At 45.9% G+C, this 27,113-nt stretch overlaps 1 protein-coding gene across 4 annotated transcripts in view; it reads right to left on the bottom strand.

Annotated features, from left to right (window-relative positions):
* LOC134345890 (disintegrin and metalloproteinase domain-containing protein 12-like) overlaps nt 1–27,113 on the bottom strand; it is a 221,200-nt gene that overhangs the window by 38,228 nt on the left and 155,859 nt on the right. For all 4 annotated transcript variants that reach the window (XM_063047227.1, XM_063047228.1, XM_063047229.1 and 1 more), the window contains 4 exons: nt 24,638–24,815; nt 16,475–16,567; nt 6,418–6,613; nt 5,286–5,394 (listed from right to left, as the gene is read on the bottom strand). In XM_063047227.1, the coding sequence (XP_062903297.1) occupies nt 5,286–5,394; nt 6,418–6,613; nt 16,475–16,567; nt 24,638–24,815 (576 nt within the window). The remainder of the gene's footprint in view (nt 1–5,285; nt 5,395–6,417; nt 6,614–16,474; nt 16,568–24,637; nt 24,816–27,113) is intronic.

Raw genomic sequence — 27,113 nt, 5'->3', positions numbered from 1 at the left:
GATGCAGGAAAGAAACTCGGATGGTAGTTTGCCTCCCAGGTGCCAGGGTCCGGGATGTTTCAGATAGCGTCCAAGATATCCTGCAGTGGGAGGGAGAACAGCCAGAGGTCATGGTACATATTGGTACCAATGACATAGGTAGGAAAAGGGAGGAGGTCCTGAAAACAGATGACAGGGAGTTAGGAAGGAAGTTGAGAAGCAGGACCGCAAAGGTAGTAATCTCGGGATTACTGCCTGTGCCACGTGACAGTGAGAATAGGAATCGAATGAGGTGGAGGATAAATGCATGGCTGAGGGATTGGAGCAGGGGGCAGGGATTCAGATTTCTGCATCATTGGAACCTTTTTGGGGCAGGTGTGACCTGTACAAAGAGGACGGGTTGCACTTGAATCCCAGAGGGACCAATATCCTGGCCGGGAGGTTTGCGAAGGCTATTGGGGAGAGTTTAAACTAGAATTGTTGGGGTATGGGAATCAAACTGAAGAAACTGGGGAAGAGGAGGTTGACTCACAAATAGAGAAAGCTTGTAGGCAATGCAAGAGGGAGGATAGGCAGGTGATAGAGAAGGGACGCGCTTAGACCGAAGGTTTCAGATGTGTCTATTTTAACGCAAGGAGTATTGTGAACAAAGTGGATGAGTTTAGAGCGTGGATCAGTACTTGGAGCTATGATGTTGTGGCCATTACAGAGACTTGGATGGCTCAGGGACAGGAATGGTTACTTCAAGTGCCGGGTTTTAGATGTTTGAGAAAGGACAGGGAGGGAGGCAAGAGAGGTGGGGCGTGGCATTGTTGATCAGAGATAGTGTCTCGGCTGCAGAAAAGGTGGACGCCATTTAAGGATTGTCTACGGAGACCCTGTGGGTGGAGGTTAGGAACAGGAGGGGGTCAATAACTTTACTGTTTTTTTTTTAATAGGCCGGCCAATAGTAACAGGGATATCGAGGAGCAGATAGGGAAACAGATCCTGGACAGGTGTAATAATAACAGTGCTGTTGTGATGGGAGATTTTAATTTCCCAGATATCGATTGGCATCTCCCTAAAGCAAGGGGTTTAGATGGGGTAGAGTTTGTCTGGTGTGTTCAGGAAGGTTTCTTGACACAATATGTAGATAAGCCAGCTAGAGGAGAGACTGTACTTGATTTGGTATTAGGAAATGATCCTGGTCAGGTGTCAGAGAGATAGAAACAGGCAAGTTAGAAAAGCATTTAATTGGAGTAAGGGGAATTATGAGGTGATCAGGCAGGAAATTGGAGGCTAAATTGGAAACAGATGTTCTCAGGAAAAGTACAGAAGAAATGTAGCAAATATTCAGGGGATATTTGTGTGGAGTTCAGCATATTTACTTTCCAATGAGACAGGGAAGTCATGGTATGGTACAGGAACCGTGGTGTACAAAGGTTGTAATAAATCTCGTCAAGAAGAAAAGAAAAGCTTACAAAAGATTCAGGGAGCTAGGTAATGTTAGAGATCCAGAAGATTTTAAGGCTAATAGGAAGGAGTTTAAGAAGGAAATTAGGAGAGCCAGAAGGGGCCATGAGAAGGCCTTGTCAGGCAGGGTTAAGGAAAACCCCAAGGCATTCTACAAGTATGTGAAGAGCAAGAGGATAAGATGTGAAAGAATAGGACCAATCAAGTGTGACGGTGGGAAAGTGTGTATGGAACCGGAGGAAATAGCAGAGGTACTTAATGAATATTTTACTTCAGTATTCACTGTGGAAAAGGATCTTGGTGATTGTAGTGATAACTTGGAACAGACTGAAAAGCTTGAGCATATAGATGTTACGAAGACATGCTGGAGCTTTTGGAAAGCATCAAGTTGGATAAGTCACCGGGACCGGATGAGATGTAGCCCAGGCTACTGTGGGAGGTGAGGGAGGAGATTGCTCAGCCTCTGTCGATGACCTTTGCATCATCAATGGGGACGGGAGAGGTTCCGGAGAATTGGAGGGTTGCGGATGTTGTTCCTTTATTCAAGAAAGGGAGTAGAGATAGGCCAGGAAATTATAGACCAGTGAGTCTTACCTCAGTGGTTGGTAAGTTGATGGAGAAGATCCTGACAGGCAGGATTTATCAACATTTGGAGAGGTATATGATTAGTAGTCAGAACGGCTTTGTCAAGGGCAGGTCGTGCCTTACGAGCCAGATTGAATTTTTTGAGGATGTGACTAAACACATTGATGAAGGAAGAGCAGTAGATGTAGTGTATATAGATTTCAGCAAGGCATTTGATAAAGTACCCCATGCAAGGCTTATTGAGAAAGTAAGGAGGCATGGGATCCAATGGGACATTGCTTTATGGATCCAGAACAGGCTTGCCCACAGAAGGCAAAGAGTGGTTGTAGATGGGTCATATTCTGCATGGAGGTTGGTCACCAGTGGTGTGCCCCAGGGATCTGGGACCCCTACTCTTTGTGATTTTTATAAATGCCCTGGATGAGGAAGTTGAGGGATTGGTTAGTAAGTTTGCTGATGACACAAAGGTTGGGGGTGTTGTGGATAGTGTGGAGGGCTGTCAGAGGTTACAACGGGACATTGATAGGATGCAGAACTGTGCTGAGAAGTGGCAGATGGAGTTCAACCCAGATAAGTGTGAGGTGGTTCGTTTTGGTGGGTCAGATATGATGGCAGAGTATAGTATTAATGGTAAGACTCTTGGCAGTGTGGAGGATCAGAGGGATCTTGGGGTCCAAGTCCATAGGACACTCAAAGCTGCTGCGCAGGTTGACTCTGTGGTTAAGAAGGCATACGGTAAAATTGGCCTTCATCAATCGTGGAATTGAATTCAGGAGCCGAGAGGTAATGTTGCAGCTATATAGGACCCTGGTCAGACCCCACTTGGAGTACTGTGCTCAGTTCTGGTCGCCTCACTACAGGAAGGATGTGGAAGCCATAGAAAGGGTGCAGAGGAGATTTACAAGGATGTTGCCTGGATTGGGGAGCATGCCTTATGAAGACAGGTTGAGTGAACTCGGCCTTTTCTCCTTGGAGTGACGGAGGATGTGAGGTGACCTGATAGAGGTGTATAAGATGATGAGAGGCATTGATCATGTGGATAGTCAGAGGCTTTTTCCCGGGGCTGAAATGGTTGCCACAAGAGGACACAGGTTTCAGGTGCTCAGAAGTAGGTACAGAGGAGATGTCAGGGGTAAGTTTTTTTACTCAGAGGGTGGTGAGTGCGTGGAATGGGCTGCCGGCAACGGTGGTGGAAGCGGATAGGATAGGGTCTTTTAAGAGACTTTTTGATAGGTACATGGAGCTTAGTAAAATAGAGGGTTATAGGTAAGCCTAGTAATTTCTATGGTAGGGACATGTTCGGCACAACTCTGTGGGCCGAAGGGCCTGTATTGCACTGTAGGTTTTATGTTTTTTCTATATTTTCTATATGCAACACATCAGGTGGCAGGACAAAGTCCCCGACACGGAAATCCTGGAACGAGCTGGGCTCCGCAGCATCTACACCCTCCTGCTGAAAGCCCAAGCCAGGTGGGCTGGACATGTGGTCAGAATGCCAGACAACCGATTGCCTAAGCAGCTGCTTTACGAAGAATGGTGTCAGGTCAGGCGCTCAGTCGGGGGGCAGAAGAAACGTTACAAAGACTGCCTCAAAGCGTCCCTCAAAGGCCTGGGATTCGACATCAACACGTGGGAGACGCTTGCCCTCGACCGTCCAGCTTGGCGCAGCAAGATCACCACAGGAGCCCGTGCAGCTGAAGTCAGGCGCATCATCGAGACGCAACGAAAGCGTGCTGTGCGCAAGGCCCGAGCAGCATCCACTGCCACGACAGAACCCACCCACTTGTGTCCCACATGTGGGCGAGCCTTCAGGGCCCGGATTGGCCTCATCAGTCACCTCCGGACCCACAGCCACCAATCTCCCATTTGACTTTGAAGTCATGGTCATCTTTGACTACGAAGGATGAACAGCAGCATATGCAACACACACAAAATGCTGGAGGAACTCAACTGTACTCTTTTCCATTGATGCTGCCTGGCCTGCTGAGTTCCTCCAGCATTGTGTGAGTGTTGCTCGAATTTCGTGTGTGTGTGTGTGTGTGTGTGTGTGTGTGTGTGTGTGTCCGTCCGTCCTAGTGGCTGTATTTTTGTGATTCTGGAACACTCTGGAAGTTTCTTTGTTGTTGCATTATTTGAATAGGGGCTTTCGGTTTGGCTGACTCTTATCTGCAAATTTGTATGGAATGTTAGCTTTATAAAACTCTGGTTTGCCCATCACATTCCCGGTATTGTGCACAGTCCTGGTCGCCCCACTATAGGAAGGATGTCGAGGCTTTGCAGAAGAGATTTAAAGGGCATGTGCTATCACGGAGGCTGGACAAACTTGGGTTGGTTTCTCTGGAGTGTGGGAGGCTGAGGGGAGATATGATAGAGGCTTACAGGATTATGAAAGGCAGAGATAGAGTGGACAGGGTTTCCCAGGGTTGAAATGTTTAATACCAGCAGGCATGAATTGAAGGTGACACTGGGTAGGTTCAAAAGGAGAAGTGAGGGGTAGGTCTTTTACTCAGAGTTGTGGATGCCTGGTATGGTGGGAGGGGCTTTTAGGAGATGCTTGGATAGGCACACGGATGTGAGGAAGATGGAGGGCTGTGGACATGGCGTGGGTAGGTGGGATTAGTGTTTGGGCGTTTCGCTGGTTCAGTACAACATTGTGGGCTGAATGGCCTGTTCCTGCCGTTGTATTGTTCTATGTTTCTTACCAACGTGTATAAAAAGAGCTGACCATCAGTGGCACCATCTTTCTGCTTCCCTTACTCAACTTTTATCAGTACCTCTTTCCAATTCTCTTTCCCAGCAACACAATAAAACAATCCTGAAACAAGTTCTGTGCCTCTTCCCTGACTTCTGAAGGAAGCTTGGGTTGAAAACATCAGAGTGCCACAGATTCACTCCAGCCACGCCGCTCAAGGGTTTTCCCTTTGAGAACCAGTTTTCCTCGGGCAGCTCCATGGCACGTGGACAGGCGCTGCCACGTGACGGGGGGTGGGGGGGGGCACTCTCACCTCGCCCCTGGAATTCAGCTGGCCGGCACGTGCTGTGACTCACACTCTGATCCAGCGATCCATGAGAAACGTGTGTGGTGTGAAAACAAATATGAGTTTTGCAGAATGCATCATACAATCAGTTCAGCGTGTTCTGATGTGACAGATTATCAGTATTTTTATAACTGAAGTCATTCACAACAGCACAAGCTGCTTATTTGCTCTCACAATAAAGGTGCTGGGCTAACAGTGTTGTTCAGATCACGATTGTACTGCAATACCTACTTGGACTGGCATGCAATGTAATTATTGTTCTCGTCTTGACCACAGTTCCCGTACTTGTTCCCTTGTTCGTTCGTAACTTCATAGCAAAGCTTTTCAGCGGATATTGCACCTATCAAAGGGAAATGGGACAATAATGCATTTTACACTCACCACCAGACCTTCTGGTGTCTACAACGTGCTGAGCTCCTGCCGTACTGAGTGAGCAGGGAAGGTGGGGAAGCATTTTTCTCTGATCCATTGCTCAGGATCTGGGTGTTACAGACAGTCACAGACTGGTAGAGCACTACAGCACAGAAACAGCCCCCTTAGCTCATCTGGTCCATGCCAGACTATTATTCTGCCTATTCCTAACACCAGAGCCCTCCATACCCCTCCTATCAATGTACCTATCCAAGCTTCTCCTGAATGGTAAAATCGAACCCACATTCGCCATTTGTGCTGGCAGTTCGTTCTACACTCTCAGCACCACCCGAGTGAAAAGCCCATCCCCCCACGTTCCCCCTTCAGCATTTCACCTTTCACCCTTAGCCCATGACTTCTAGTGGCAGTCGTACCCAATCTCAGAGAAATGCAAGCAGGCTCTTTCCACTATCTATGCCCCTCATAATTTAGTCTACCTCTATCATATTTCCATCATTTCCTACACTGCTGGGAATAACAGTCCTAGCCTGTGCAAACTTCCCCTATAACTCAGTTCCTCATGTTTCAGCATCATCCTTTTAAATTTCCTCTGCATCCTTTCAATCTTACTGACATCTTGCCTGCAGGTAGGTGCCCAGACTATACAATGTCTTGTACAACTTCAAATGGTATGGCCAGCATTTAATGCCCCTCAGATGATGGGGTGGGGTGTATAGGAGCCACTGCGGAATTCTCAACCCTACAGGCTGTGGAACCTCGATCACTGTTCCAGCTCAAACTAGGGACTATCAATGTCCGGCAATGAACAGAGTTAAGAACCACAAGGAGAATGCCCCTGAGGAATAATGAAGAGGTGTTAAGGGCCAAATGACCTTGTCCTGGCCCTATTTCTTGTGTTCAGCACTGAGGTAGTCCTGTGTTTCAGCCTCAGGATAGAGGGACATGCTCTGTTAAAAACTGGACATGGTGACTGTGAGAAGCCAGTACTCACCTGGACCCCAGATGTCCTGGCATTGCTGGTTGGCAGACTGGCAGGTCCCATGGCTGCAGTAGAGTCCTCCTTTGCTGCACTTCTGACCGTCTTTCACGTAGTGATTGTTGGGACAGTCCTGGGATTGGCCTGTGCAGAACTCTGGCAAGTCGCATTCTCCCCGCTTTGGTCTACAGACCGTGCCTGCCGGCAGAAACTGAGGAGAGAGCAGCAGTGAGATCCAGATGGCCTTGCTTATCACACCGTGGCCAGCTCCGCCAGCTCCACATTAGGCGCTAGCCTCTCCAGCAGAGGACCCCTTCGAAAGGCGATGCCTCAAAAAGACAGCATCCACCGTTCAGAACCCCCATCACCTCTTCTCATTGCCTTCACCATGGCAGAGGTACGGGAGCTTGACAGCACCCATGCAATGTTCCAGAACCAGCTTCTTCCCCTCTGCCATCAGATTTCTAAATGCACAATGAACCACGAACACTAGCTCAGTATTTTTACTCTTTTTGTACTACTTATCTATTTAATTTTTAAAATATATCTTATTGTAATTTGGCACTTCTGGTAAGGTAAGACCAGAAGATACAACAGAATTAGGCCATTTGAACGATCGAGTCTGCTCCGCCACTTCATCATGACTGATCCAGTTTTCCCCTCAGCCCCAGTCTCCTGCCTTCTCCCCTCATCCCTTCATGCTCTGACCAATCAAGAATCTATCAAACTCAGCCTTAAATATACATAAATATTTGGCCTCCTCAGCTGCCTGTGGCAATGAATTCCACAGATTCACCACTCTCTGGATAAAGAAATTCCTCATCTCCATTCTAAAAGGACGCCCCTCTATTCTGAGGCTGTGTCCTCTGGTCTTAGACTCTCCCACCACAGGAAGCATCCTCTCCACACCCACTCTATTGAGGCCTTTCAACATTCAATAGGTTTCAATGAAGTCACCCCTCATTCTTCTGAATTCTGGTGAATACAGGCCCAGCTCCAACAAATACTCTTCATATGACAACCCACTCAATCCTGGAATCATTTTCATGATCCTCCTTTGAACCCTCTCCAGTTTCAGCTCATCCTTTCCAAGATAAGGGGCCCAGAACTGCTCACAATACTCCTAGTGAGGCCTCACCAGTGATTTATAAAGCCTTAACATTACATCCTTGTTTTTATATTGAAATGAATGTTAATATTGCACTTGCCTTCCTCACCACAGACTCAATTTGCAAATTAACCTTCAAGGAATCCTGCATAAGTCCCTTTGCACCTCAGTTTTTTAAAATTTTCTCTCTATTAAGAAAATAAACCCTTTCATTTCTTCTACCAAAGTGCATGACCATACACTTCCTGACACTGAATTATACTTGTCATTTCTTTGTCCATTTCCCCAATCTAGATATCATTCTGTAGCCTACCTCTTCAAAACTACCTGCCCCTCCACCTATCTTCATACCCTCTGCAAACTTTGCAACAAAGCCATCAATTCCATCATCCAAATCATTAACATATAACATTAGAAGAATTGGTCCCAACGCAGACCACTAGTCACTGGCAGTCAATCAGAAAAGGCTGCCTTTATTCCCACTCTTTGCCTCCTGCCAATCAGCCACTGCTTTATCCATGCAGGAATCTTTCCTATAATACCATGGGCTCATAGCGTGTTAGGCAGTGCAATGTGTGGTACCTTGTAAAAGGCATTCTGAAAATCCAAGTAGACTATGTCAGCTGATTCTCCTTTGTCTATCTTGCTTGTTGTTTCTTCAAAGAATTCCAATGGATTTGTCATGAAAGGTTTTCCCTTGATGAAACCATACTGACTACAACCTGTTTTATCATGGGCCTTCAAGTTCCCTGACACCTCATCCTTAATAATCGAATCCTACAGCTTCCCAACCACTGAAGTCAGACTAACCGGCCGATAGTTTCCTTTCTTCTGCCTCTCCCCCTTCTTGAAGAGTGAAGTGACATTTGCAATTTTTCAGTCTTCCAGAACCATTCCAGAATCTGGTGATCCTTGAAAGGTCATTACTAATGCCTCCGTGATTTCTTCAGCCATCTCTTTCAGAACCCTGGGGTGTAAACCAGCTGGTCCAGGTGACTTATCTACCTTCAGACCTTTCAGTTTCCCAAGAACCTTCACTCAGTTATGGTAACTTCACGCACTTCATGCCCCTAACACGTGGAACTTCTTGATTCTTGAAAGACCTTTACTAAAGCCTCCACAATCTCTACCTCCTTCGGAACCCTGGGCTGAACGCCATCTGGTCAAGTGAACATAGCAGTTCAATGAGAGTGGCTCCAGGGACAGTGTTTTGTCCTGTGTGTGGGATGTGGGAGGTCTGGGAGACCGGCAGTCTCCTGGATAAACACAGCTGCATCAGGTGCTCCGAGTTGCAGCTCCTGGGAGAATGTATTAAGGAAATGGAGCTGCAGCTCGATAACCTTCAACACATACGGGACAATGAGGAGGTGGTAGACAGGAGCTACAGGGAGGTAGTCACCAGGAGATGGGTAACTGGGTGACAGTCAGGGGAAGGAGGGGAAGTACACAGCCAGTGTAGAGTACACCTGTGGCCATTCCCTCAGTAATAAGTATACCACTTTAGATTCTATTGAGAGGGCTGTCCTTCCGGGGGCAGCCACAGTGACCGGGTCTCCGGCACCGAGTCTGGTGCTGAGGATCAGAAGAGAAGAGAGTGAAGAGGACTGCAGTGGTGATAGGAGATTCCATAATCAGAGGAACAGAGACGAGATTCTGTGGGTGCGATAGAGACACCCAGATGTTATGAGGATGTTGCCTTCCTGGTGCCAGGATTAGGGATGTCTCAGATCAGGTCCATGGCATTCTCAAGGGCGAGGGTGAGTATCCAGAAGTCTTGGTACATATTGTCACCAATGACAGAGCTCGACAAGGTGAGGAGAATTTTAAGGAACTACGTAGACAGCTTGGCAGAAGCGCCAGGGTAGTAATCACAAGACTGCTGCCTGTGCCATGACCCAGCGAGGGTATTTGGCAGTAGGATGATTCAGTAGATGAAAGCGTGGCTGAGGAACTGGTGTAGGGGATAGGGGTTCAGCTTTATGGATCACTGCGATCTCCACTGGGGAAGGTACGATCTTTACAAAAGGGATGTTACACCTGAACTCAAGAGATCCAATATCCTTGCAGGCAGCTTGGCTAAAGTTGTTTGGGAGGGTTTAAACTAATTTGGCAGAGGGATGGGAACTGGAGTGATCATGCTGAAGATGAGTTAGTTGGTTTACAAACAAAGGCAATGTGTAGTGAGACTCTTAGCAAGGAGAGGCTGATGATAGGGCAAAATTGTAGTCAACAGGATGGACTGCAACTTAAAAGGCAGACAAAATCGATAAGAGTGAACACAGGACTCAAGGTGTAGTATTTGAATGGACCGTGGATCAGAAGGTGTTTTGTTTGAATGGATGTCTCAGTTCATGTCCACAGCATTTTGGAGGGGGAGGGAGAGCAGCCAGATGTCTTGGTACAAATTGGTGCCAACAACATAGGAAGGAAAAGTGATGAGGTCCTGAAGAGAGAATTTAGAGAGCAGGTAGAAAGCGGAGAAGCAGGACCTCCCGGGTAGTAAATTCTGGATTGCTGCCTGTGCCACACACCAATGAAGGTAGAAACACCATGTTATTTGGCATACAGAAACATAGAAAGCCTACAGCACAATACAGGCCTTTTGGCCCACAGAGTTGTGCAGAACATGTCTCTACCTTAGAAATTACTAGGCTTACATATAGCACTCAATTTTACGAAGCTCCATGTCCCTATCCAAAAGCCTCTTAAAAGACCCTATCGTATCCGCATCCACCACCACTGCTGGCAGCCCATTCCATGCAGTCACCACTCTCTGAGTAAAAAAACTTACCCCTGACATCTCTTCTGTACCTGCTCCCCAGCACCTTAAACCTGTGCCCTCTTGTGGCAGCCATTTCAGCCCAGGGAAAAAGCCTCGGACTATCCACACGATCAATGCCTCTCATCATCTTATACACCTCTATCAGGTCACCTCTCATTCTCTGTCGCTCCAAGGAGAAAAGGCCAAGTTCACTCAACCTATTCTCATAAGGCATACTCCCCAGTCCAGGCGACATCCTTGTAAATCTCCTCTGCAACCTTTCAATGGCTTCCATGTCCTTCCTGTAGTGAGGTGACCAGAACTGAGCACAGTACTCCAAGTGTGGTCTGACCAGGGTCCTATATAGCTTTAACATTACCTCTCGGCTCCTAAGTTTCGTACGCCTTCTTAACCACAGAGTCAACCTGCGTAGCTGCTTTTAGTGTCCTACGGACTTGGACCCCAAGATCCCTCTGATCCTCCACACTGCCAAGAGTCTTACCATTAATACTATATTCTGCCATCATATTTGACCTACCAAAATGAACCACTTCACTCTTATCTGGGTTGAACTCCATCTGCCACTTCTCAGCCCAGTTTTGCATCCTATCAATGTCCCTCTGTAACCTCTGACAGCCCTCCACACTACCCACAACACCCCCAACCTTTGTGTCATCAGCAAACTAACCCATCCCTCCACTTCCTCATCCAGGTCATTTATAAAAATCACGAAGAGCAAGGGCCCCAGAACAGATCCCTGAGGCACTCCACTGGTGACCAACCCTCCATGCAGAATATGACCCATCTGCAATCACTCTTTGCCTTCTGTGGGCAAGCCAGTTCTGGATCCACAAATCAATGTCCCCTTGGATCCCATGCCTCCTTACTTTCTCAATAAGCCTTGCATGGGGTACCTTATCAAATGACTTGCTGAAATCTATATTCACTACATTACTGCTCTACTTTCATCAATGTATTTAGTCACATCCTTAAAAAATTCAATCAGACTCGTAAGGCATGACCTGCCCTTGACAAAGCCATTCTGACTACTACTAATCATATTATACCTCTCCAAATGTTCATAATCCTGCCTCTCAGGATCTTCTCCATCAATTTACCAACCACTGAAGTAAGACTCACTGGTCTATAATTTCCTGGGCTATCTCCACTGCCTTTCTTGAATAAGGGAACAACATCCACAACACTCCAATCCTCCGGAACCTCTCCTGTCCCAATTGATGATGCAAAGATCATTGCCAGAGGCTCAGCAATCTCCTCCCTCGCCTCCCACAGTAACCTGGGGTACATCTCATCCACTCCCAGCGACTTATCGAACTTGATGTTTTCCAAAAGCTCCAGCACATCCACTTTTTTAATATCATAAGACCATAAGACAAAGGAGCAGAAGTCGGCCATTCAGCCCATCGAGTCTGCTCCGGCATTTTATTATGAGCTGATCCATTCTCCTATTTAGTCCCACTCCCCTGCCTTCTCACCATAACCTTTGATGCCCTGGCTACTCAGATACCTATCAATATCTGCCTTAAATACACCCAATAAATACACCCACTCTATGGCAATAAATTCCATAGATTCACCACCCTCTTGCGAAAAGAATTTCTTCGCATTTCTGTTCTGAAAGGGCGCCCTTCAATCCTGAAGTCATGCCCTCTCGTACTAGACTCCCCCCATCATGGGAAACAACTTTGTCACATCCACTCTGTCCATGCCTTTCAACATTCGAAATGTTTCTATGAGGTCTCCCCTCATTCTTCTAAACTCCAAGGAATACAGTCCAAGAGCGGACAAACATTCCTCATATGTTAACCCTCTCACTTCTGGAATCATTCTAGTGAATCTCTTCTGTTCCTGTATGGTATTACAGGAAAGTTACTGGGATAGTCAGAGCATTGGCTGATTGGTAGGAGGCAGCAAGTGGGAATAAAAGGATCCTTGTTTGGTTGGCTGCCAGTGACTAGTGGTGCTCTGCTACAGGTGTTAGGACAGCTTCTTTTTATACTGTATATCAATGACTCACATAATGGAATAGATGGCTTTGTTGCCAAGTTTGCTGATGATACGAAGATTAGTGGAGGGGCAGGTACTGTTGAGGAAACAGGTAGGGTGCAGACAGACTTAGACAGTTTAGGAGAAAGAACAAGAAAGTGGTAAATAAAATACAATGTTGGAAAATGCATGGTCATGCACTTTGGTAGTAGAAATAAATGTGCGGACTATTTTCTAAACGGGGAGAAAATCCAAAAATCTGAGATGCAGAGAGAATTGGGAGTACTTGTGTGGAAAATGCTAAAGGTTAACTTGCAGCTTGAGTCGGTGGTGAGGAAGGCAGATGCCATGTTAGCATTCATTTCATGAGGTCCAGAATACAAGAGCAGGGATGTGATGTGGAGGCTTTATAAGGCACTGGTGAGGCCTCACCTTGAGTATTGTGAACAGTTTTGGTTTCTTGATCTAAGAAAGGATGTGCTATCATTGGAGAGGGTGCAGAGGAGGTTCAAAAGGATGATTCTGGGAATGAAAAGGTTATTTTACGAGGAACATTTGATGGCTCTGGGTCTGTACTTGCTGGAATTTAGAAGGGTGAGTGGGATCTCAATGAACCTTTCGAATGTTGAGAGACCTAGACAGTAGATGTGGAAAGGATGTTTCGTATGGTGGGGGAGTCTAGGACAAAAGAACACAGCCTCAGGATAGAGGTATGTCCATTTAAAACAGAAATGAGGAGAACTTTCTTCAGCCATAAGATGGTGAATTTGTGGAATTTGCTACCACAGGCAGCTGTAGAGGCCAGGTCATTGGGTGTGGAGCTTAGAAAGATAGAAAAACAGAGGGTTATGGGTAACCCTTGGTAATTTCTAAAATAAGTACATGTTTGGCACAGTATCGTGGGCCGAAGGGACTGTATTGTGCTGTAAGTTTTCTATGTTTCTATGTGCATTTAAGGCAGAGATTGATAGGTTCTTGATTGGACATGGCATCAGAGGATATGGGGAGAAGGCCGGGAACTGGGGTTGAGGAGGAGATTAAAAAAAGGATGAGCCATGATCGAATGGAGGAGCAGGCTCGATGGGCCAAATGGCCTAATTCTGCTCCTATGTCTTATGGTCTTATGAATGTGTGCAGTATACAGAACAAGGTAGTTGAACTTGTAGCACAGTTAAAGATTGGCATGTATGATGCAGACATCACTGAGTTGCAGCTGAAAGAAGATTATAAACTGGGAGCTTAACGTCCAAGGAAACACTCTGATGGGAAAACATGCAATTAAATCAGCAGAAGGAGGTAACATAGGGTTGGAGGTTTTAAATAATTTTGAATAAAGCTAAGGAACAGCAAAGGTAAAAAGACCATGATGGGAGTTATATACAGACTCCCAAACAGTAGTAATGATGTATCCTGCAAATTACAATGGGAGTCAGAAATACATGTCAAAAGGGCAATGTTCAATAATCGTGGGGGATTTTAATGTGCTGGTCGACTGGGAAAATCAGGTTGCAGCTGGGTACCAAGAAGGGGAATTTCTAGATGACTTTTTAGAGCAGCTCGTTGTTGAGTTCACTAGGGCTATTTTGGATTGGCTGTTGTGCAATGAACCAGTATTGATAAGAGAGCTCAAGGTAAAAGAATCTGAAGGGCAAGAAATGTTTTGGGCCGATACCCTTTAGCAGGATGAGAGAAAAAGAGATGAGGAGTAAGGTGAGGAGTAAGAGTGAAAAGGTAGAGGGTGGGGAAGGAGAAACAGAAGGTGGTGGGTGAAACCGGGAGAGCGAGGGGTGAAGTACAGAGCTGGGCAGTTGATTGGTGAAGGAGATACAGGGCTGGAGAAGGGGAATCATAGGAGAGGGCATAAGGTCACGGAGAAAATAAAAAAGCAATGGGGGACAGGAAATGGTAGACGAACTGAATAGGTATTTTGCATCAGTTTTCTTCATGGAAGACGCCAGTAGTAGGGTGAAAGTTCCAGATATCAGGGGACATGAAATGTGCGAAGTTGCCATTACTACGGAGAAGGCTGTTTGGAAACTGAAAGTCTGATGGTAGATAAGTCAGCTTGGCCACACGGAGTACAGTAGATGTTAGAGTTGACTGTTAAAGACGTGGCTTCAAGGTACATGAAGGCACATGATAGAATAGGCCTTAGTCAGCATGGTTTCTTCAGGGAACACCTCCACGTGACCTGTCTGACAGTGTAGAGCAGGAGTCCCCAACCTTTGTCGCTCTGCGGACCAGTTTAATATTGACAATATTCTTGCGGACCGGCCGACCCAGAAGTGGAGGGGGTAAGGTTGCCAACGGACAAGAGTAGCAGTCAAATATGTTGAGCTTACCCCGAGAAAGACTACAATGACCATGAAGCCTTGCGCGGGCACTTGTGTGTGCATGCGTGTACGTGGCGATTTTTTTCTACAAAGCATTTTTGGCCATTCTGTTCAGGGGGCGGATGTTAATCACAACCGAAATATAGGTAATAAATGGCTAATACACTTAATTTCATTTCTAAAAGGGTTTATCTAACGAATTTAATATTAAACACACAGCGCATATTTTCCTCGCATGAATATAGTGTTAAGTCAATTATCAGGGGAAGACAGGGGAGCTTGAAGTAAGTGTTGAACAAAATTCCAGTAGAAGTGGTAGAGGCAGGTTCGATATTATCATTTAAAGAAAACTTGGATAGGTATATGGACAGGAAAGGAATGGAGGGTTATGGGCTGAGTGCGGGTTGGTGGGACTAGGTGAGAGTAAGTGTTCGGCACGGACTAGAAGGGCTGAGATGGCCTGTTTCCGTGCTGTAATTGTTATATGGTTATGTAAGTCACTTATAAGTCAATAGCAACATAACATTTTAAGTAACGTTTGGATATTAAACACACAGCACATATTTTCCCCATATGAACATATAAAATCATTGCAACACACCAATATCGCTGTATCAGTGGGAGCCCTAGGCTTGTTTCCCTGCAACAACACGGTCCTATCGAGGGGTGATGGGAGACAGCGATACTCGAAGGGGGCTCCTTATGTCCAGTCTATTCCGCAATTTAGTTTTCCTTGCATTCATTGCAGAGATATGTTGGAAATGGAAGCAACGTTTTCAGTGCTTTCGTGGCTATCTCAGGATATTTAGCCTTGACTTTGATCCAGAATACCGGCAGAGATGTTATGTCAAACATACTTTTCAGCCCATCGTCATTTGCAAGCTCGAGGAGCTGATCTCCTTCCCGCGTTGACATGGATGACGCGCGGGTAATGACCTCGCGTGCGTAATGGCTCAACAGTGGGCGTGACCGGGAATGAGGAAAGGTTTCCTCGCGGCCCGGTAGCACATGCTTTGCAGCCCGGTGGTTGGGGACTGCTGGTGTAGAGACATCTCACACCTCCACGTGACCAGTCTGACAGTGTACGGACACCTCACACCTCCACCTGACCCCAGCAGACCTCGATGAAGTGGTCCCATATTTACAACATGTCTTGCCAATCTACTGGGATCATCTCTTTGTCCGGTGCTCCCGATGTGTCTCCCTGCATTGGTGAGACTCCTTGTAAAGTAGGGAACCACTTCATCGAGCGTCTCCATACCATCGGGGCTTCCTGGTGGCCAAACATTTGAATTCCATTTCCCATTCTCATTCCGCCATGCCCTCCCTCCCCTTGCACCACAAATTGATTTCACCCTCTGAGTGGAGGAACGGCATGTTAAATTGTGTCTGGTTATCCCCACCCTGATCGTATGCAGATCGATTTCTACTTGCAGTGAGCAAATTCCCTCCCCTCTATTCCCCACTCCGACCTTTCACTTCCGCTCACCTGCCTGTTAAATTCCCCCTGTGACCCTCCTCCTTCCCTTTCTCCCACAGTCTACTCTTCTCTGCTATCAGGTTCTTTCTCCTCCAGCCCTTGACCTTTTCCACCCACCTGACTTCACCTATCACCTTCCAGCTTGCCTCCATCTGCTCAGCCCATCTTTTTACTGAGGCCTCTTCCCCCTTTACTTCCCGTCCTGACGAAGGACCTCAGCATAAATGTCACCTGTTCACCCAGATTGTGACTGACCTGCTGAGTTCCTGCAGCATTTTGTGAATACAATGAATGATTTTTATGGACGGCTCACAACACAAGTTTTTCACTGCACCTCAGTACCTGTGACAATAAGGAACATCAATAAATTCTTGCAGCCTTACTTTGCAGTCCTTACAACAGGGTCCAGTGGACGAGCACACGGCACGGGCTGTGAATTTGCAAGTCGATGGCTGACAGCAGGGATCTTCACATTCCTGAGGACACAACGATAAAATGACGTGAGACTGGGGAAGCATGACCTGTATTGGACCAGTTCCTGCTGGGGTTATGCTTGGTGGATAAATGGATCCTGCTGGGTTTCTACCTCATGTATAACCAGTTTCTGCTGGAGTTCCGCTTGGTGGATAACTGGAACATGCTGGGGCCATGCCTCATGTACAACCAGTTCCAGCTGGATAAGAAGTTCCTGCTAGGATAATGTTTGGAAGATAACTGGTTTGGACAGGGTAATGTAGGGGAGGCTCTTTCCCTATCTGTACCAGTCCCACATCAATCAGTGTACCTGTATATCAGCAGGTTTCTCTGCTCGAGTTACTTTAACACACTGCCTATCTCTCCAGTGCAGTCTGAGCATGCTGCCAATTCTCTTTACACCCTCCAGTGCAAATGAAGCAATTAGCTGTTCTGCTCTGTGGAAGAGTGAAGGAATTATCCCCAATATTTGGAATCATATTTGTTGCCAAATTAACAGAGAAAAATTAGTTTAATGGGCAAAGGCATCTGTACTCACTGAGTGGATCCTTCCAACACAGGGAGTGTCTGATACCAGAGGGCACAGACTTCCAACAGGGGGAGGGTCTGATACCAGAGGGCGCAGACTTCCAACAGGGGGAGGGTCTGATACCAGAGGGCGCAGACTTCCAACACGGGGAGGGTCTGATACCAGAGGGCGCAGACTTCCAACACGGGGAGGGTCTGATACCAGAGGGCGCAGACTTCCAACAGGGGGAGGGTCTGATACCAGAGGGCGCAGACTTCCAACAGGGGGAGGGTCTGATACCAGAGGGCGCAGACTTCCAACACGGGGAGGGTCTGATACCAGAGGGCGCAGACTTCCAACACGGGGAGGGTCTGATACCAGAGGGCGCAGACTCCCAACACGGGGACGGTCTGATACCAGAGGGCGCAGACTCCCAACACGGGGACGGTCTGATACCAGAGGGCGCAGACTTCCAACACGGGGACGGTCTGATACCAGAGGGCGCAGACTTCCAACACGGGGACAGTCTGATACCAGAGGGCGCAGACTTCCAACACGGGGACAGTCTGATACCAGAGGGCGCAGACTTCCAACACGGGGACAGTCTGATACCAGAGGGCGCAGACTTCCAACAGGGGGACTGTCTGACACCAGAGGGCACAGACTTCCAACAGGGGGAGGGTTTCACACCAGAGGGCACAGACTTCCAACAGGGGGACGGTCTGATACCAGAGGGCACAGACTTCCAACAGGGGGAGTGTCTGACACCAGAGGGCACAGACTTCCAACAGGGGGAGTGTCTGACACCAGAGGGCACAGACTTCCAACAGGGGGAGTGTCTGACACCAGAGGGCACAGACTTCCAACAGGGGGAGTGTCTGACACCAGAGGGCACAGACTTCCAACAGGGGACGGTCTGATACCAGAGGGCACAGACTCAGAATAGAGAGACATCATTTAGAACAGAACTGAGGAGGAATTTCTTTAGCCAGAGGGTAATGAATCTTTGGAATTCAGACAAGTATGAGGTATAGATGATCTTACAAATCAAGAACCTTTCAAACTTTGCTTTAAATATATCAGGCCTCCACAATGAATTACACATGTATAACATATGAGCACCATCAAATGGGGCAGGGCTTTATAGTATTCTTTATTTTATTGAAATAAAGTTAGTTGCAGGAGGGGCAGGACTGGCCGTTCAATATTCCGAGGTTTTTTTGTTTTACACGCAACAGAGCAGGACGGATTAAAGGAGTAGGGGTGGTGTTACTAGTCAGAGAATCTCCTTCAGGCCAGGCAGCTTGCTGAGTGACGTATAATGACTGGAACTGTGGAATAAGAAAGATATAGGGCTGTATTACAGACACCCAACAGTCTGGCGGATTAGGGGAACTAATCTGAAGAGAGATCACAGACTGTTGCTGTGATATTTTCCTGCGACCAAGTTTACCTCAATAAAATGAATAATTGTGCTGTGCAAGTCTTGGCCCATAAAGTTATTACAGTAGGTGATTTTAACTTTCCACAAATTGACTGGGACTCTTATACTGTAAAAGGACAAGATGGGATAGAGCTTGTCAAATATGTTCAGAAAGTTTCCTTCATCAGTACGTGAAAGTCCCAATTTGTAGATTCATAGAGAAGTACATCACAGAAACAGGGTCTATGGCCCATCCAATCCATGCTGAAACCATTTACACTGCCTACTGTCATCGACCTGCACCAGGACCATAGACCTCCATATCCCTACTATCAAAGTACCTACTCAGACTTCACTTAAACATTGAAATCGAGCTCACATGCACCACTTGTGCTGACAGCTTATTCCACACTCCCAACCCCTTGAGTGAATAAGTTTCTGCTCACGTTCCCCTTAAACTTCCGAACTTTCACCCTTTATGCATGACTCCCAGTTGTAGTACCACCCAACCGCAGTGGAAAAAGCCTGCTGCATTTACCCTATCTATACCCCTCAGAATTTTGTACACCGCACTCAACCCCCTCTAATCTTCTACGTTCTAAGGAATACAATCCTGACGTATTCGATCTTTCCTTGTTATTTAGGTCCTCTAGTCCCGGCAACATCCTTGCAAGCAACAATCACAAAATGCTGGAGGAACTCAGCAGGCCAGGCAACATCTATGGAAAAGAGTACAGTCGACGTTTAACAGAAGGATCTTTGTAAATCAATGTACTGAGTACGAGATGCCATGGAGTACGAATAAGATGGTATTGAAGCCTACTTTGGACTATTGTGTGCAGTTTTGGCCACCTACCTACAGGAAAGATGTAAATAAGATTGAAAGTGTCGGTCAAAATTTACAAAGGCCAATGTGCCAAATGCTTTCTTTATGACCCTATCTGCTTATGATGCCACTAGCAACAAATTATGTACCTGTATTCCCAGATCCTTTTATTCTACCACACTCCTCAGTGCCCCAGCATTCATTGTGTAAGACCTCCCCTGGTTGGTCCTACTGAAGTGCAAAACCTCACACTTGTCTGCATTAAATCACTGTGGTTCCCATGCATCTTAATCGTCTGGATTAGTCTCCCATGAGGGACTTTGGCAAACACCTTATTAAAATCTATGTATGTAATATCACTGCCCGACCCTCTTCAACCTCTTGTCACCTTGTCTAAAAATACGAGTAAGTTGGTAAGGCACGACCAGCAACGCACAAAGCCGTGCTGGCTCTCCCTGGTTGGGTGCTGGGATTCCAAATGCTCACATATTCTATCCTTAGGGATTTTCTCCAGCAATTTCCTTGCAACTGACATGAGAGTCACAGGTCTATAGTTCCTGGGATTTTCCTTTGCTTCCTTCTTAAATAGAGGTACAACAATAGCCACTGGCTGGTCCTTCGGGACCTCGCCTGTGGCTAGAGAGAATACGAAGAAACTGGTCAAGGGCCTAGCAATCTAGTCTCTTGCCTGCGTCAATAACCTGGGGCAAATCCCATCAGGCCCTGGGACTTCTACACCCTACCTCTCTTTAGGAGGCCCAACACTTCCTCCTCCTTGAACTCTCAACACTCTGACCTATTTATACACTTAGCACTGGTCTCCTTGTCCTCCATGTCCTATTCGTTGGTAAATACTGAAGCAACCTATTCATTAAGTGCCTCACTCACATTCTCTGCATCCAAGCAAATGTCCCCCCACCTTTATCCTTGAGTGGTCCCACCCTCCCCAGTTATCCTCTTGCTCTTGATGTACGAATAGAATGCCTTCGGATTCACCTGAATCCTACTTGCCAAGGACTTTACATAGCCCCTCCTGGCTTTCTTAATTCCCTTATTTAGTTCTTTTCTGACTTCTTTATACTCCTCATGTGCTTCATTTGATCCTGACTTCTGAAGCTTTACATACTTTTTCTTCCTGCTGGTCAATGTCTCCCATCCACTACATAATGTACTGGGTGGGCACAGGAGTACATTCAGCCAGAGACTCATTCCACCGAGATGCAACACAGAGCGTCATAGGAAGTCATTCCTGCCCGTGGCCATCAAACTTTACAACTCCTCCCTTGGAGGGTCAGACACCCTGAGCCAATAGGCTGGTCCTGGACTTATTTCATAATTTACTGGCATAATTTACATATTACTATTTAACTATTTATGGTTCTATTACTATTTATTATTTATGGAGCAACTGTAACGAAAACCAATTTCCCCCGGGATTAATAAAGTATGACTATGACTAAATCATTACCTCTCTGGATATCCAAGTTTCTCTATCTTTCCACCCCTTTCCTTCCTTCTAACAGGAACATATCTTTCCTGTATTCCATGCAATTGATCTTTAAACACCCTCCACATGTTCTGATGTGGACTTGACTGAAAAAAGGTGTTCCTAGTTAACGCTTCATGGCTCCTGCCTAAAGCTGTTGCAATTTGCCCTACTCCAATTTCAAACTCTCCCACAAGGACCATATTGATCCTTATCTATAGCTATCCTGAAAGATAAGGAGTTGTGGTCGCTGTTCCCTACGGAGCAGACAGTCACCTGGCCAGGCTCATTACCCAACACCTCCTGTTTAGCAGGAGGCAAAAAGTGGGATTAAAAGGACCTTTTTTTGGTTGGCTGCTGGTGACTAGTGGTATTCCACAGGGGCCCGTATTGGAACCGATTCTCTTTAGGTTATATGTCAATGATTTGGATGATGGAATTGATGGCTTTGTTGCAAAGTTTGTAGACGATATGAAAATAGATGGAGGGGCAGGTAGTTTTGAGGAAGTAGAGAGGCTGCAGAAGGGCTTAGACAGATTGAGAGGATGTGCAAAGAAGTGGCAGATGGAATACAGTGTCAGGAAGTACATGATCATGCACTTTGGTAGAAGAACTGAAAGTATTGACTATTTTCTAAATGCAGAGAAAATACAAAGAACTGAGGTGCAAAGGCACTTGGGAATCCTTGTACAGGATTCTTTAGTTAATTTGCAGGTCAAGACTATGGTGAGGAAGACAAATGTGATGTTAGCATTCATTTCAAGAGGACTAGAGTTTAAAAGCAAGTGTGTAATGTTGAGAATTTATAAAGCGCTGGTGAGGCCTGACTTGAAGTATTGTGAGCAGTTCTGGGCCCCTTATCTTAGAAAGGATGTGCTGAAACTGGAGACGGTTCAAAGGAGATTCACAAAAATGATTCCAGGATTAAACGACTTGTCATATGAAAAGCTCTGGGCCTGTATTCACTAGGATTCAGAGAATGAGGGGTGACCTCAATGAAACCTATCGAATGGTGAAAGGTATTGATAGAGTGGATGTGGGGAGAATGTTTCCTATGGTGAGAGAGTCTAGGACCAGAGGATACAGCCTCAGAATAGACAGGTGTCCTTTTAGGACAGAGCTGAGGACGAATTTCTTTAGAATGTTACTGAACCTACAAGGGAACATGCTATCTTGAATCTGGTGTTGTGAAGTGAGACAGGTAAAATTAGTGATCTTGTAGTTCTGGATCATCTTGGAAAGAGTGACCACAGTATGACTGAGTTTCTCATACCAACAAAGGGTGCAATAGTTTGATCTAAAACCAGTGTATTATGCCGAAATAAGGGAGACTACAACAAGATGAGGGAGGAGTTGGATTGGGTAGGCAGGGAACATGGGCTATATGGTGGAGCAGTTGAGGAACAGTCCCTTAACAGGGTCTCTAAGGAGCTGCATCTCGGTGTACCAGTTATCAGAGAAACTGGACGTCTTCCACATCTCACACAAAGAATATATCACTGTCTCTGGATCCATTCTCAGTGCACTAGCTATGTACAAACAGAATTAAAAGAACTTATTAGAAACTTTCTCCCATGGCCTTATGTCCTCTCCTGTTAGTTCCCCCTTCTCCAGCCCTGTATCTCTTTCACCGATCAACTTCCCAGCTCACTTCACTCCCTCTTCCAGTTTCACCTATCACCTTGTGTTTCTCCCATCCCTCCCCCCACCCTCTGATCCTGACTCCTCGTCTCCTTTTCTCCAGTCCTGCTGAAGAGTTTCGGCCCAAAATGTCGACTGTACTCTTTTCCATAGATGCTGCCTGGCCTGCTGAGTTCCCCCAGCATTTTGTGTGTGTTGCTTTGGATTTCCAGCATCTGCAGATCTTCTCTTGTCTGTTATATTACTTTGAACCTCTCCCTGCCTGTGCTTATCCAAGCCTGCTGAGTCAAAGCCAGACCACTCTAACACTGGCCCACTCACACAATGGCTGCTCTGCTTACACCTCCTTTCCGTATACTGTATTGGCCCTATACTAATTGTTGCTTGCTGAAATAAAGCTGAAAGCTCCCAAGCTCTTTTTAAACTTCATGCTGTGTCACTAATGAATGACCCCTGGCACTGATTTCAGCCTGACAAAAGGACCAGAGTGCACTTCTTCAGAATAGAAGGATGTCCCTTTAGAACAGAAATGAATAATTTCTTTGGTGAATTTGTGGGATTCCTTGCCGTAGATGGCTGTGGAGATCAAATCACTGGATATATTTAGAGGCTGATAAGTACTTAATTAGCAAGGATGGCATAAGACCATAAGACAAAGGAGCAGAAGTCGGCCATTCGGCCCATCAAGTCTGCTCCACCATTTTATCATGAGCTGATCCATTCTCCCATTTAGTCCCACTCCCCCGCCTTCTCACCATAACCTTTGTTGCCCTGGCTACTCAGATACCTATCAATATCTGCCTTAAATACACCCAATGTCTTGGCCTCCACTGCTGCCCGTGGCAACAAATTCCATAGATTCACCACGCTCTGACTAAAAAAATTTCTTCGCATTTCTGTTCTGAATGGGAGCCCTTCAATCCTTAAGTCATGCCCTCTCGTACTAGACTCCCTCATCATGGGAAACAACTTTGCCACATCCACTCTGTCCATGCCTTTCAACATTCGAAATGTTTCTATGAGGTCTCCCCTCATTCTTATAAACTCCAAGAAATACAGTCCAAGAGTGGACAAACGTTCCTCATATGTTAACCCTCTCATTCCCAGAATCATTCTAGTGAATCTTCTCTGTACCCTCTCCAATGTCAGCACATCCTTTCTTAAATAAGGAGACCAAAACTGCCCACAGTACTCCAAGTGAGGTCTCACCAGCGCCTTATAGAGCCTCAACATCACATCCCTGCTCCTATACTCTATTCCTCTAGAAATGAATGCCAACATTGCATTCGCCTTCTTCACTACTGACTCAACCTGGAGGTTAACTTTAAGGGTATCCTGTACAAGGACTCCCAAGTCCCGTTGCATTTCAGAACTTTGAATTCTCTCCCCATTTAAATAACAGTCTGCCCGTTTATTTTTTCTGCCAAAGTGCATAACCATACACTTTCCAACATTGTATTTCATTTGCCACTTCTTTGCCCATTCTTCCAATCTATCTAAGTCTCTCTGCAGACTGTCCGTTTCCTCAGCACTACCAGCCCCTCCACCTATCTTCGTATCGTCAGCAAACTTAGCCACAAAGCCATCTATTCCATAATCCAAATCGTTGATGTACAATGTAAAAAGAAGTGGCCCCAACACAGACCCCTGTGGAACACCACTGGTAACCGGCAGCCAACTAGAATAGGATCCCTTTATTCCCACACTGTTTCCTGCCAATCAGCCAACGCTCTATCCACGTATGTAACTTTCCTGTAATTCCATGGGCTCTCATCTTGTTAAGCAGCCTCATGTGTGGCACCTTGTCAAAGGCCTTATGAAAATCCAAATACACAACATCCACTGCACTGTCAAAGGTCACGGGGCGAAGGGAGGAGAATGGGGTTGAGAGGGAAAATAAATCAGCCATGATGGAATGGCTGGGCAGATTTGAAGGGCCAAATGGCCTTATCCAGCTCCTATATCTTATGCTTTTATGGTCTATGGAATGAACTTCCAGTGAAAGCTGCAGATGTAATTACAATTATTAAGACTTGAACGGGTGCATGAATAGGAAAGGTTGAGTGGGATATGGGACTAGGTCAGAGAGATACCTTGGTTGACATGAATAGGTTTGGGTTCTAGGCTTGTTTCTGTGCTGTATACTCTGTAACTTTACAGTTAAATCCCCATCAGAGCCCATCCTTACCTCGGGCTTGCCACAGTCGCACTCCTCGCCTTCCTCCACGTACATGTTCCCACACTGTTGTCCTCCAACCAGCAGCTTCAGGTTGGGCAGGTTATAGAGACACATGCCTCCGCCGTGGAGCAGGTTTCTGTTCAGGTCATCGCGGGTGCAGCTGCTAAAGTGTGTGGGGGTCTCAAAGCTGGATGGTAGGAAACACACGGGTGTCAACGTGGCAGGAGTTCGCGGAACACAAGGGCACAAATACGGCCAGTGGCAAGGACTGGGCACTGAGCCACTCCCTCAGATGGTCTTGTACCCTCTCACAGTATAGTCATAGATTCATCAAGCCACACAGCAAGGACAAAGCCCTGAGTCCGAGCTGACCCACTTCCACTTACCTTACTGTATTCACCACACTGCCAATAACTCACCCACACACACACACTGCGCACTCTTTAGCAAGCACACCCAACTCAGCCACACATACATGGCGGGATGGGGCAGGAAAACAGAGCACCTAGGCGAACAGGAAGCCCACACAGATATCACTTTAGCTCAGGAATGGTGAGTTCAAAGTAAATTTATTATCAAAGTATGTAGATGTTACCATTTACTACCCTGAGTTTAACTTTTATGCATTTACAGAAAGAATAAATGAACACAAAATACTATACATAATCATTGTGGATAGGGCTAAGGAGTAGCAAGGGGTAAAATCCCTGATGGGAATTGCATAAAGACCCCAATCAGTAGCAAGGATGTTGACTACAAATTATACTGGGAGACAGAAAATGCATGCCAAAAGGGCAATGTTACAATAGTCATGGGGAATTCCAATATGCAGGTGGACTGGGAAAATCAAGATGGCTTTTTAAGAGCAGCTGGTGGTTAAGTTCACTAGGGGATCAGCTATTCTGGATTGGGTGTTGTGCAATGAACCAGAATTGATTAGAGAGTTTAAGGTAAAAGAACCCTCAGGGGCAAGTGATCATAATATGATCGAATTCACTCTGCAATTTGAGAAGTTGAAGTCAGATGTATCAGTATTACAATGGAATAAAGGGAATTACAGAGGCATGAGAGGAGTTGGCCAGAAATGATTGAAAAGGAACACTGGCAGGGATGATGGCAAAGCAGCAACGGCTGGAATTTCTGGAAGCAATTTGGAAGGCACAGGATATAATCCCAAAGAGGAAGAAATACTCTAAAGGAAAGATGACACAACCGTGACTAACAAGAGAAGTCAAAGCCAACATAAAAGCCAAAGAGAGGGTGAATAATAGAGCAAAAATGAGTGGGAGGTTAGAGGATTGGGAAGCTTTTAAAAACCAACAGAAAGAACCTAAAGTAATTAAGGTAAAGATGGAATACAAAAGTATGCTGGCCTATAATATTAAAGAGGAATCTGAAAGTTTCTTCAGATAAATAAAGTATGGGGGGGGGGGTCACGTGATGACGTGGGATTGAGACGTGTAAATCCAGCTCTCCCGCAACAAGTCAGTAAAGTACCGTTTAAACAAAACAAAGTTAGTAAATATTTTCTGAAAACTATTTATAAACTTTGTAAGATTACTTTACGATATGCCTCCTAAACCGCAACAAAAGAAGTCTGCTGTTGTGAAGCAGCCGCGAGACGGGAAGAAAAAAGGGCCTACTGCAACGATGGAGCCTCGGACTCAGGTTGGATCTCCTTCGGTAGAACAGGGAGCAATGGTGGTGGCAACGGGTTCTTCGAAGACGACACCAGAAATGCGCTTGCACAAAGTAGAGCGCATGCGCAAATCGACACAACGCAAACTACAAGAACCGACAGCGACTGCAATTGAAAATGACTCAGAGTCGGAATCGGATTCTGCAGAGAACACAGATGAAGAAGAGGAGGAAGAATTGGAAGCGATTGGAAGTAAAGGAGATGATAGAGACATGAGAGAGGCTTTATTGCAATTAACGGCTGAACTAAGAAAAGTAAGAGAAGAGCTTAGAGATACGAAGATGTGCTATAATAAAGTTATGGAAAGACAGGACAAAATGGATAAGAAGCTTCAAAAGATGGAAAGAGCAATGGGGCATATGAATGATAGAGTGGAAAAAACAGAAAGTGATCTGCTTGTCTGGAACTCGGAAAGAAATCGACTCTTGGAGAAAGTGGACATGTTGGAAAATTTCAGTAGACATAATAATATTAAAATTGTTGGTCTTAAAGAAGGTACGGAGGGAGAAAAACCAATAGAATTTTTTCAAAAATGGATCCCGGATGTTTTGCAAATGGAAGAGGAGGTTCGACCAATTGAAATTGAGCGGGCACATAGAGCTCTAAGACCAAAACCAAAAGATGACCAATATCCATGATCGATTTTAATAAAATTCTTAAGATTTCAAGACAAGGAAAGGATTCTACAGGCAGCTGCTCGAGCTGCCAAGGATAGAAAAGGGCCATTGATAATTAAAGGGAACAAAGTTTTTTTCTACCCTGATATAAGTTATGAACTTTTGAAGA

Source organism: Mobula hypostoma, chromosome 4 (genome assembly GCF_963921235.1).
Source record: "Mobula hypostoma chromosome 4, sMobHyp1.1, whole genome shotgun sequence".
Lineage (NCBI taxonomy): Eukaryota > Metazoa > Chordata > Chondrichthyes > Myliobatiformes > Myliobatidae > Mobula > Mobula hypostoma.
Note: the sequence above shows the minus strand (reverse complement) of the source record. Positions and strands in the feature narration are given on the sequence as shown.